Source organism: Tupaia chinensis, unplaced genomic scaffold, assembly GCF_000334495.1.
Source record: "Tupaia chinensis unplaced genomic scaffold, TupChi_1.0 Scaffold000235_1, whole genome shotgun sequence".
NCBI lineage: Eukaryota > Metazoa > Chordata > Mammalia > Scandentia > Tupaiidae > Tupaia > Tupaia belangeri.
The window spans coordinates 3204400-3217708 of NW_006159713.1; the positions used below are offsets into that span (position 1 = coordinate 3204400).

General features: G+C 42.4%; 1 protein-coding gene across 2 annotated transcripts in view; it reads right to left on the bottom strand.

Annotated features, from left to right (window-relative positions):
- The window catches only part of CES5A (carboxylesterase 5A), a 73593-nt gene that overhangs the window by 2101 nt on the left and 58183 nt on the right, over positions 1-13309 (bottom strand). For both annotated transcript variants that reach the window (XM_027771841.1, XM_006148387.1), the window contains 4 exons: positions 12893-13033; positions 9142-9210; positions 6539-6686; positions 1887-2036 (listed from right to left, as the gene is read on the bottom strand). In XM_027771841.1, the coding sequence (XP_027627642.1) occupies positions 1887-2036; positions 6539-6686; positions 9142-9210; positions 12893-13033 (508 nt within the window). The remainder of the gene's footprint in view (positions 1-1886; positions 2037-6538; positions 6687-9141; positions 9211-12892; positions 13034-13309) is intronic.

The window sequence follows — 13309 nt, forward strand, 5'->3', positions numbered from 1 at the left end:
GAGTGTATAATATCTAATGACAATTTTCCCTCCCAACTCTTCCCTCCAGATATCCAGTTACCAGCCTCCGAGGCAAACACCGTTGCCAGCTTCCTAGGCTCTCTCAAAGACAGCTTCCTTATGTACAATGGTAGAAGGAGACACCTTTCTACACCTTTGGTAGCATATTGCACACATAGGCTTGCTCTTTTTACTAAAATCATATCCAGGGAATTGTCACCTACAAAACTGCCATTTATTGTTCTATAAACATATATAAATATTTATTTATATGCAATTATATATAAATATGTCATTCCTGAATTCAGTATCCTACTGACAAATCTTTACAAAATTTTCATGCCTCTGCTGGTAAAAGCAATGCTTTAGTGTGAACATATATTTTTGTGCATGTGGAAGTGTAATTACACATGAAAAATCCTAGAGGTGTAATTGCCAGGCTAAAGACTCCATGTGGATAGAGATTTTGATGGATGTATGAAATTGTTCCCCACACTTGCTTGAAGACATTGTTTAAAATGTATTGTTCTTCCTAACCTTGACTGATGACAAATGATTCCTCAGCCATGGTTGGCCTGCAGTTCTTTTGTTACTAGGAAGTCTGAGTGAAATTTCATGTATTTAAAGGCCACTTGTGTTATCTTTTACAGAAAGTGTCAATTTATATGTGTTACCCAGTTTTAGGCGAGGTGGTTCTGTGCTCATTGATTTTAGGAACCTTTTCGATATTAAAGAATTCAACCCTTTGATCCATATGTTGTTCATTTTTTTCAGTTTGGAGAGTCCATGTGCTGTGTTATAGTAACAATTGCTCGATAATTAAGCACTAGCTGTGTGCTTTCTGGGAATTGTTTCATGTAATCCTTAGGACAACCTAGAGGGTAGTTCTGTTTTGATCTGTGTTAGAATGAATAAAGGAAATAATGAATAAACCGCAACAGGCAAACACTCTGTGGCAAACAATCTCATTGTTGCAGGGCCGGCAAGAATTAGTTAAAAGCCTACACTGTGTAGTTTTTAACTAAGTATTCTAGTCATGGCTCCTGTGTGTAATTTCCTTGTTATTTTTTTCCTATGGATAACCTCACCTGATTGATTTATTATTTTAGAGACTGAACATGTCATACATTCAGAAATAAATGAGCTAACATCATTAGTAATAGTTCATAAGTATTTATATGAGCACTTTGGGCCAGAATTATATTTTTTTAAAAATGTGGTCCCTCTCTTTTTAATCCCTAGTAGTAGCCTCATAAGATTTCTGCAAAGAGCAGAGAGAGTGAGACCAGTAGTTAGAGCAAAGGAAGAAAATGATTCTAATTAATGATAATAATAATAATAGTAATAATTAAATATGAGGCAGAGGTATGGCAGTAATGCAATCAGATTCACATGGGAAAGGTCCTAGGTTCATGTCCTAGGATCTCTCTGAGCACGCCAGGTGTGAGCTGGGCTGGTTGAGACTGTGGGTTGGTGGATCGCAGCACAAAGATTCTGTGGGTGGGGTGGGGGAGTGGGTCCTGTCTTTCTGTGCTTGTCTCTTTTATGAAAGAAAGAAACAAACAAATTAAGTAGATTTTTGAGTTTCCCAAAGTATCATCCACTACAAGCTCTGGTACAAAGAGAAACGTTCATCGAACAAATGTGGGCAGGCCTTTTTCATCCTGGTTTCTAAAGATATCTGCGGGGGCATTTTCCAGAGAAAGGTGTGTCTATGCAGAAACCTCAGTGGTGATTAAATTCTAACCCACCAGCCCTCCCAGGCTCTGTAGAGTAGAGGAGTTAGTGGAGGGCTTCCTGGTAACTGTGAGGGGTCAATTCTTCTCCCCACCTCCTCATGTTTCACATTTCCTAAAGAGCAGGAGCCCCTGCAGCCAGTTCCTTACCAAACATGACGATGTCACCCTTCAGGAAGGCACCACCGAAGACAAAGCGGATTTCATCGCCGTGATCAGCTTTGACAAAAGCTGGCTTTGTGTCTTCAAAGCACTGAGGCCGGTGCTGAAACTCATAGAAGTAGACAGGTGCCCCGGCATCTGACAAAGGTCAGGAATGGTCAGGCCTGTAAGCAGGGTGGAGCAAGGAGCTGGGCCTGCACCCCTGTTCCAGTCCTGGGTTTATAGACCGATGGTGGGATAGCTCAGAGGTGACCTATGGGACCGGCAGGTGGCACAGTGGTTAAGGTGCTGGACTCCCACGTGGCCAACCATTGTTCAGTTCCAGTCCTGGTGGCTTGCTTTCTCACTTTCTCTTTCTCTCTCTCTCTGGTCAAATTAAAAATAATAATAATAATAACACATAAAATAAAAATAAACAATTCTTTAAAAAATAAAGAAAGAAGCAGCAGCAAGAAGTGACCTAAACCAGCTTAACTTCCCTTTTCCTCACGTAAGGCCTTGATTTCACACTATAGTAGCCCTCAAACCCCAAGTAAAAAAGAGCTCATTATCCCTCAGGGTACCTTGAGAAGGCAACAGTTCTACTTCTCAAAAAAATTCTTCACACTGAGGCAAGTTCTTCCTTGTTGTGATTTCCTCTCATTGACCCTGATTCAACTGTCCGGAGACACATAGAACAAGGCTGTTTCCTGCTTCCAAGCCAATCCATGGATAGCTATCCTGCATTCCTTCACCTCTCTTCTACTGAAGGTCTTTGGTCTGCGATTTCCAAAACACATGTGCACATACACATGCATACATACATGGGTGCACATGCATGAGCACACACACAGGAACACACAAATATATACACTCTTGGTTTCAATTTCCCCTCTGGTCACTGGTTCCTTTCTGTGCATCTCTTCCATGAAGGTCCTGCAATACAGTTGCCTTACACTTCCTTTTCCGCTTACTTTTTCTATTTTAATTGAAGTATTACTTATGGACAACATTATGCACATATTTTAAGTAGTGTTTTATGAGTTTTCACAAATATCTACCTGTTCATGTAACCACCAACCCCAGTCAATCATCCCAGGCATAAGCTCTAGCAAGTTCAAGACACTTTTGTAAGCCATGATACAATCCATGTAGTTTATCTCTGAAGAACAGAGTCCTGATAGGCTAACCATGCCACTGCAGACTTTTTTCATGATTAACTAAAGGAAAATGGGTTCCCTTAAAATTTTTTTGAGATTAGAAAACAAAGAGAAGTCAAAAGGAGCCAAATCAGGGACATAAACTAACTCACAAAATTGCCCTTGTTTGGTGAGGGGAATGAGCAGGGACACTTTTGGGATGGTGAAGAACTTTCTAGTGAAGATTTCCTGGGTGTTTTTCTACTAAATTTTAAGTTAACTTTCTCAAAATAATCTCAGAATAAGCAGATGTTACTGTTTCTTTGACTCTCTACTAAGTCAAACAAAATGCCTTGAACATCCCAAAAGAACGTTGTCATGACCCTTGCCCTTGACTGGCCCACCTTTTCTTCGTTTAGGCCTGGGCCACTTTCACCTCTTAGAAGTCATTGCTTAGGTGGTGCTCTGTCTTCAGGAACATACTGGTAACGCCATGTGCCATCTCTTCTTAGAATTCTTCAAAGAAATGCTTCAGGGTCTTGACCCACTCGTTTAAAATTTCTATTGAATGCTCTGTTCTCATCTGTAGTTGATCTGGGTGCAATAGTTTTCATACCCATCAAGCACAAAGTTTGCTCAATTTTAATTTTGTAGTCAGAATTGGGTAAGCTGAGCCGACTGAAATGTCTACAGTGTAGAGTGTTGTCTCTGCTGTGAACTTCCTGTTTTCTTCGATTAGAGCATGAACAAGATTAATTTTTTTCTTTGTAAACTGCTGTGGATGGGCTGCCACTGCAAGAGTCACATTCGACACTGTCTCATCCCTTCTCAAACTGAGTTATCCATTTGTAAACTGTTGATTTCTTTGGGGCATGGTCCCCAGAAGCTTTACATAAAGCATTGGTGATTTCCCCCATTCTTTTACATTTATGAGCTTCACCATAAATTGAATGTTTGTTCTTGCTTCAATTTCAGCAAAATTAGTGTTTCTCTAGTAGAGGCTCTTTTCTTTTCTTTCTTTCTTTCTTTTCTTTTCTTTTCTTTTCTTTTCTTTTCTTTTCTTTTATTTTATTTTATTTTATTTTTTTGAGAGGGAGAGATTTTTGCTATAGGGCACATGCGCTCGCTGGAGAGACAGAGAGACAGAAAGCAAGAAATCATCCCCAGCAGAGGTGGCCATGCCACAATTCCTTCTCCTCTTGGGACACATGCCCACCATGAGTTGTAAGCCACCTGGTCCAGAACTTAGGCTGTGGTTGACAATGTGGGAGTCTAGCAATGTAACATTATGCCATCTGCTGGTCCTGGTGGAGGCTCTTTTTACACTGATGTCATCCTTCTCAGTGTCTTAAAGTAGATCCTGTTTGGACTCATCATGATGAAGTTATTTTGGTACAAAAAGATTTTGAAATTCATGTATAGATTTTTTTAAAAAATAATATGTATTTTCCATGAACTTGTTGAAGACCCTGCTCATATGTGGGAGGTTTCAAGCCTTTGTTTCCTTGTATCTCATTGCCTAGCCCTTCTGCCACAAAACAAGAATACTCCCAAATATTTTCCAATCCCAGAGAGGTCAGAAAGGAAGAAAAATTTATGTTTCCATTTAAGGAAACAAACAAGAAAGATATTTTAACAAATCGCTGAACCTAACAACTTAAAAGAAAGTAAAATGCTTAAATTGGGAAAACAAAGCATAGTAAAAAAAAATAGGTACTATTTTACTCAAAAGTATAAAATACTATTTCGCCAGTTCAGTCTTACGTTCAAACTCTCTTGTGTTGAATATGCACTATTACTGTGGTCCAATCTTTCCATTTAAATCCTGGAAGGTAACATTCAGTGTTATTATTGATATTTCTTGTCCCTAGCATTAAATTGGTCATTTTCTTGGTTGCCTTTTCTCCTCTTATTTCTGTTTGTGTCTTTAGTTTTCCTGGTAGAGCACTCCTTTCAGAACTTCTTGAAGAGTGGGTCTGCTATTGGCAAATTCTTTCAGGTCTTGTTTATCTGAGAGTGTTTTTATTTTTTCTTTCCACAGGAAAGATAATCTTGCCAGGTAAAGTATTCTTGGTTGAAACTGTTTTTCACTTAATACTTTGAATATATTTTTCCATTCTTTCCTTGCTTGCTTGCATTGTTTCTGATGAGAGGTCTGATGTTAGCCTGATTGGATAACCGTTATAAGTAACCTGACGTTTTTCTCTTGCCAATTTTAGTATCTTGTCTTTGTCTGTAGATTTGGTCAATCTGGCTATGATGTGGCTTGGAGAAGATCTTCTTGGTTGATTTTATTAGGGGTCCTTTGTATTTCTTGGGTCTGGATATTTGAATGACTCCCTAGATTTGGAAAGTTTTCTTCCAAGATTTCATGGGATAGATTATCAATGCCCTTATTAGTTTCCTCACCTTCTGGGATACTGATTATCTGAATGTTTGGGCTCTTAATGCTGTCTAGTATTTCTTGTATACTATTCTCACTTTTGGGATTATTTTCTCAGTGTTTTGGGTTATTTTTTCTAGATCAAAGGTTTTGCCTTCCACATCCAAGATTCGATTGTCTGCATGGACTAATCTGCTTTTAAAACTTTTGAGGGAGTTTCTGATTTCCTGAATGGCAGACTTCATCTTTAATAGCTCTATTCAGTTATTTTTTATGGTGTGTATTTCCCCTTTCAGATCATGGAAGAACCTCAACACCTCCTGTAACTCGTCTCTTTTCTCCTGCATCTTCTGGAATTCATTATCTCTCAACTCTTGCATCTCATTTAGTTTTGTCCCTATGAATATTCTGAATTCTCTATCAGACATTTCCACGAGTTCTACTGTACTGCCTGTGGATGATAAGAGACTGTTCTTTTCCCTTAGGGGAGAAATATTTTCTTGGTTTCTCATGTTTCTTGTGCCTCTATGGTGGTTTCTGGTCATTCTGTGGTGAAATCTCTCCTCCACTTGTCTGAATATTTCAGGAGTCTAGAAGATGAAGTTTAGAGCATAGCTTCTCTGAACAGGCCAGAACACACCTCAGCTTTAAAAATCACCAAATACTTCATGTCAAGATCACCAGTGACCTCTGTGTTGCCAGATTCAATTCTCAGCCCTTATCTCACCTGTCACATGTGAACTTAACAGACCTTACAATACAGTGGATGCCCACGGCACCCTGTCACTGCTAACCTGTCCTGCTCAGTTTACTCCATAGCACTTAGCATCATCTGACATAGTCTATGTTTACTGGTTTATTTCTTCCCCGTCTCCCTGATTAGAATGTGATTTCATGGTGGCAGGATCTTATTTTGTTTATAACTATATGTCTAGGAACTCATCTGCATCCCCAAACTCCAAAAGGCAGGGAAGTTGCAAAGGTCAGCATGGCCTGGTCCTATCCCAGACTTAACTGGGACATTTTCTCACTCTCACTGAGGGAACAGACAGGCAGAGCAGGTCAACAGTCAACATAGGTCCTTGCAGCCACCAGCTTCATGGGGCTATGGCTTTGGAGGGAGGTACTCAAAGACTCACCTCTGTGATATCGAGCTGTGACCAGCCCAGGGACCACAAAGAACACATCTCCAAGCAAGTCCAGAAGACTGTCTCGGATTTCAACCAGGGAGTGCTTATCATGGAAGTATTCATTAGCCACGAGATACAAATTCTTTCTGGGGATGTGCTGTAAAAAATAAATAAATAAATAAATAAATAAATAAATCGTAGTTGCAGGAGTTCTAGGTCAACAACAATGGTCAACACAGTAAGCCCTTGTCTATGCAGTGAGGACTCCGAATGCTTCACACATGTTGCTTCATTTAAGCCATACAGTCATCCTACCTCGCAAGCATCAAAATTAGCCCCATTTCACAGGTAAGGAAACTGAAGTTTAGAGAGGCTGCGGATAGACCACACCAATGGAACCATGATTGTTCCACAAGTCCATTTGCACCCAATCCTCCTACTCCTTGCCTGTCTATTGTGTTTCAAAAAGTGTCACTTACAGACAAAACTGGCTACATCATTTGTAGTGCAAGTGAAAGGGTGGGCCCCCTCACTCAAAAATTAGAAAGGAATTTCAAGATAGTGACTGCAGAGATTTAAGCCTAATGTAGAACCCTTCTGAGCATAGGCCACACATCCATAAAACCGGCCCCACTCCTGGTACCAGCAGTGCCTTCAGCCCTCGCTATTTGTTTAAGCTAGCTGGTCTCTTGGAGCCTCACTTTCCTCATCTCTAAAAAATGAGTTGTTTGAAGGATTCCCTAAGATGTGCAGGGAAAAGCATGCTTTCTGCTACACAGAAGAACTTCTGTTGGTTCCCCTGAGACCCAGTGCTGAGTACCTCAACAGGACATTTGATGACATCTTTGATCTGGCATTAGCCTGCTCTCTGCCGTCTTCTTCCCTTCAAATTTCTCCAACCACAGCTGGCAGAGGGTAGGAGGTAAACTTCATGGAAATTTAAGGATCTGCCACATTGGTGATGTTTTTAAGGGGCCTGGCAGTCGGCAGAATACTGGACACACTGTTGCACCTCAAACCCTTACATCTAAGTAAGACAAAGGCATGGCTTTTGGCAGGTTTCTTAAGAATGTGGAGGTGAGACAGGCTGGGAGTGCTGCTCAGATGAGACAGAGGGGTGAGTTTTAATCAGACTGAGAGCAGAGCTCTGTAGCAGCTGCAGGTTCTGTTGCAAGGCCTGGCTATTCAGACCACAAGACCAGCAGACCCCATAGGGCTGGAAGTGTCAAGGTGGAAGAGATGGTGTGTAGAGTCTGGTGAGCTTCCATAGGATAGTCACAATGCTAGCCCATTGGGTTCTGGAGCAAGACTGTGCCTTCTACCAGGCCTAGGAGAGAATGCATGCTCTTCCATTCCTCTTGCACCTCCCCACACAAACTGTTCTCCTCATGTCCTCCAGGAACTTGGTTCAAGATACCTTCTTCATTGGAACAGCCTTCCTGCTCAGAGCAATGGTCACCTCCTCCATGAATCCATCTCCAATCCAGACTGGCTGAACCCAATCCCACCATCCAACTTACATTTTAAATATCTCTCAAACCTTCATCCCAATTATCATTATTGGACAGGTTAAGGCATTCTGTGCTTCCAGTCTGGCCCACTCTGTAGCCTTTCTAAAATGGAAACCAAATCATGTCAAGGCTCTTCCTTTCCTTTTCAGCCCTTGGGATGAAGTTTACACACTTTCCATAATTAATGCCGTGGGCATCATCTCCTATTGCAGTCCACCCCCGTAGTGAATCTCTTTACACCCCTCCTCTCCCAGTAGTTCTTCCCTGCTCCCCTCACCCTGCCTGTTCACCACCAGACAAGCTCTACTAATCATCCAAAACCCTTCTCCCTGAGACATCTGCCCCCTCCGGTGGTCACACAGAGCCTGGGACATTGGACTGTGCTGGCTTAAATGCACTGAAATGACTTGCTATGTGTGTCTACCCCACACTGCTCCCCAGGGTGCAGGGAAGTGCTGGAGCCTGTGGGGTCTCGACAAACTTTTCTTCTATGAATAAATGAATGAAATGAATCTGGCATCAAGTACACATCGAAGAAGTGTTTAAGAAAAGAATGAAGATAAATGAAAAACTAAAAAGGGAAAGGAAGCCATCTCTGTGTACTGGTGTCTAGAGGAAGACTTGATGCTGATATGCTCGTGCAGGGAATGAGTGAGTAAATGACTGAGTAAAAAATTACTGAGTGAGTAAATGGCGGGCATTGCTAGAACTTAGCATGACGTCTGGCTGGCGTGTAGTGAATACAGGTCTCTAGTCCCCTGTGCATTCCAGAATTAAGGCCTTTTCAAACGGTAGAGAGTTCATTTGGTACATGACTAGTGGGACCAATAAAGCGAATGGACATGTGGAGATGAAGACTGGCCACAAATCAGTCTCGATCAAGCTTGGCTGACATATTACAAAAAACCTTTGCTTTTCTTTGGACCTTGAGATTATGGATAAAGGGGGGCTGTGGGATTATATTCAGTAAAGGTCTGCTGACTGACTGAATGAATCAGTGGGGAATGTCTATACTCTCAGTTCCTATCTCTGAGTGTGACCCAGGGGTGTTTGTTAAATGAATAAATCTCCAGAAAGCCACAGCCAGCCAAGTTCACTTACCAGGAGAGTGTGTATCATGTGCAGGGCAAGAGACTTGTTGGCACCACCAAGGACCTCAGGTATCTCCGTCTGCAGAGAGAAATAGGGAGGCCTCTGTGAGCCATCTGGTCAGCAGAAAGTGAAACAGTCTCCTTGAGGGCCCAGGCACTGACTTTCCCAGGGAGGGCTGGGAGAACAGGAAGCCTCTCAGTGGCCATGCATAGGAGCTGCCTCAGCAGCTTGGTCAGACAGTGAATCTCCTCTTCTCACATTTGACAAAGGGCAGCCATCCCATCATACCTCATGCCTCAAAGGGCCTGAGTGGCCACCCCGTACATAGGGTCCTAGGCTGGGGTGAAGAGTGTTTCCCCACATTTCACTTCTTGAAACCCTAACCTCCAGCACCTCAGAATGTGATTGCAGTTGGAGATAGGAACTTTAAAAAGGTGATTCTGTTAAAATGGGGCCAGTAGAGTAGGCTCCAATTCAATCTCACTGGTGTCCTTAAAAGAAGAGAAAATGTAGATACACAAAGAGATACTGGGAGGATTTTGAGCACTCAGAGGAAAGAGCACATGAGAACACAGTGAGAAAGTGGCCACCCGAAAGCCAACGAAAGCGATCTCAGAAGACACTACAGCCACCGACACCTTGATCTTGAACTATCCATCTCTAGAACCATGACAAGATGGATTTCTGTTGTTTAAGCCGTGGCCATGCATAGGAGCTGCCTCAGCAGCTTGGTCAGACAGTGAATCTCCTCTTCTCACATTTGACAAAGGGCAGCCATCCCATCATACCTCATGCCTCAAAGGGCCTGAGTGGCCACCCCGTACATAGGGTCCTAGGCTGGGGTGAAGAGTGTTTCCCCACATTTCACTTCTTGAAACCCTAACCTCCAGCACCTCAGAATGTGATTGCAGTTGGAGATAGGAACTTTAAAAAGGTGATTCTGTTAAAATGGGGCCAGTAGAGTAGGCTCCAATTCAATCTCACTGGTGTCCTTAAAAGAAGAGAAAATGTAGATACACAAAGAGATACTGGGAGGATTTTGAGCACTCAGAGGAAAGAGCACATGAGAACACAGTGAGAAAGTGGCCACCCGAAAGCCAACGAAAGCGATCTCAGAAGACACTACAGCCACCGACACCTTGATCTTGAACTATCCATCTCTAGAACCATGACAAGATGGATTTCTGTTGTTTAAGCCACCCAAGTTGTGGAATTTGTTGGGAGTCCAAGCTCACCACTATAGGCCACGACTTGGTTTCAACACCAAGTTCAAAGAGAAGCCAGCAGATCTTGAAACTGGTTTGTTGTTCTGCTTTTAGAGACCTTTGCAGTCAGGGCCTGTGAGCAGCCAGCAGCAGGGAGTTGGGCAGCAAGGCATGAGGCTGGGTTGAGGACAGGAGCTCTGCAGCAAGATGGGCTGGATTTCAGTACCCACTCTGCCACTCACCAGCCGTGAACTTGGCAATCGACCAATCACGCCTCAGATGCCTCACTTCTAAGATGGAGATAGCAATGGTACCCACCTGACTCATCTGTGATGAGAACTGAGTTGGTATTAGTAAAGCATGTGCGATAGTGCTTGGAGGAGTTACATGTAATTATTTGTTAAAGGACCACTGCCTGGCAATATTCATTTAATTGGGAGCTGGACAGTGGTACAGAGGTAAAACACAGTTCTCTGAAAGGTTTGGGTTTATATCTGGAGACTTCCTTTAGTACACCAGGCACATACATGTGTGCCCATAATCGAGGGCTGGCTGAGGGTAGGGATGGATTACAGGGTTAAGATCCTATTAGGAGGGACCAGCAGTTAGCATAATGGCTATGTCACTGGACTCCCATGTATTCGACTGCGGTTAGAATCCCAGACCCAGCAGCTTAAACTCACGCCGGGTGCGTGTGCGTGCATGCCCAAGATCCTGAGAGGAGAATGGAGGAGAAGGGATTGTGGCATGGCCATCCCCCCTGGGGGATGATTTCTCACTTTCTGTCTCTCTGTCTGTCTCTGTCTTTCTGGCGAGTCCACACACCCTATAGCAAAATTCGGCGGAGTCCACAACCCCTAAAGAAAAAACCCCCCAAAAAAAAAAAAAAAAAAAAAAGGAAAGAAAGAAAGAGAAAGAAAAGATCCTATTAGGAGTGCTCTTTCTCACTCATGAAATAAATAAATTTAAAAAGATATCTGCAAGGGAAATATTTGTCTCTTGTCAAATAAATTTCCTGGAATCTACTTACAGTGATTCAAATTGTCCATACCATAATTTTACTATTAAAAATGCTCTCTGTGTGTTAAGGAGCTGGACTTTGTTGTTGGAGGATTTTCTGTGGTCTCCAATAGCCAGAACATAGTTCAACCAGAAATGGGCCTAACTACTAGTTCCCGTGGAATATCAGCACCTGTGCAGGCTCGTAAGCTGTAATCTGAGAACCAATTCCCATCCTGTCACATGAATAATTCCAGTATTTGTCATTTACTGATTGGGCTATTTGATATGCATCTGTGAGTGCACATGCCAGGATATTTGATGTGTACTTGTGAGATGGGCACTGAAGTTACCTCATGTCACATGAGGGGACAGAGATTCACAGAGGTTAGGCAATTCACGTAACATCACAAAACAGGCAAGCAGAGAGTCTAGAATTTAAAAGCAGAGTCTAGAGGACCAACAGAAGGTGTAATGGTTACGTCGCTTGACTTCCACATAGTCAACCAGCTCGAGTCCCAGACCTGGTGGTTTAAAACTCACTCTAGTCACGTGTGCATGCATGCCCAAAATCCTGAGAGGATAATGGAGGAGAAGGGGTAATTTCTTGCTTTCTGTCTCTCTGCCTCACTCTGTCTTTCTGGAGAATGCACGTGCCCTATAGCAAAAACCTCTCAAAAAAAAAAAAAGAATTATTTATTTTTAATTTAATTAATTAATTAATTTTAATTTAATGGGGAGAGAGATATTGAGAAAGCAAGCCACCAGGTCTGGGACTCAAACCATGGTTGGCCATGTGGGAGTGTCCAGCACCTTAACCACCATGCCACTTGCTGGTCCCAAGTTTTTGTTTTTAATTTTTCCAGATGGTGTCTCACTGTGTCACAGTCCTCCTGCCTCAGCCTCCTGAGTAACTGGGACCACAAGTATGTGCCAACACACCCAGCTTTTAAGGGATGGATGGGGAATTGAACCCGGGCTGTCCTTGTGGCCTCAGTCTGCAGAGTAGCAATGTCTACCAGCATGTACTTCCGTAGTTCAGCCTTGAGCGCTCAATTTTTATAAGCATGCAGTAAAACATTCAGTACATACTTTTTTGAATAAATAAAATGAGTTAACAATTTTGCAACTTGGATAACCTTAGAGAGCATTTTTGGAGGTCAAAATGTCAGAACCAAGGCTGGACATGAAAAGTTTAAAGGACTGAAGTTTTCAAACTCATCTGCATTTCAGTGGTGAGGTCGTAACTATATTTATTTGAAATGATCATTTGTAATGTTTTTTTAAAAAATTAAAGACCAAATGGATAGTAATCTTTTCCTTCCTTTTTAGACAGGTGCTTCTTCCTTCTAAATCTGTATGAGGAGCCTGTCAGACATGTGCTGTGAATCCTGCTCTCCTTGTCTTCAGTTTTCTTTCAGAGGTAAGAGATGATCTGTGGATTTGGATGCTGGGGTCAAGCCTCAAGCCATTGGTGTTATCTCTGGAAATGACCTTTAAAGCAAACAGCCGTGTCACTGTTGATGGAGTGGCAGGAGGGTGGCCAGGATTCTTACCAAGGGCAGGACGAAGCCACACTCATCACTATTGACTCCGATGATAGAAGGAATTGCTTTAAATGCTTTTTGAGTCAATAATTCCAGAGGCTCATCAGGAAAGAAAAGACCATCAACCACTCGAGTAAAAGACTTTGTTTTCTGTAATAAGAAAAAGAAAGAAAATCAGCATTTGCTTCTGTTCACAAAGTCTTCTGTCCCTAAATCCTAGTCAAGCTAAATCTGCCCACTCTAGAAGTGGTTAAAATACACTGAAAAAGGAAAAAGAAACTGTTCTGGCTCAGCCCAATGAATCAGTCACCGTCCTTTTGGAAAGTTCTCAATTACAGCAGGCCACATGGCTTCCTATTAGAACTTCCAGCTCTTGATCTTGGCCTTAACTTCTGGAGAAATGTGGGACAAGAGTGGTCCCTCTTC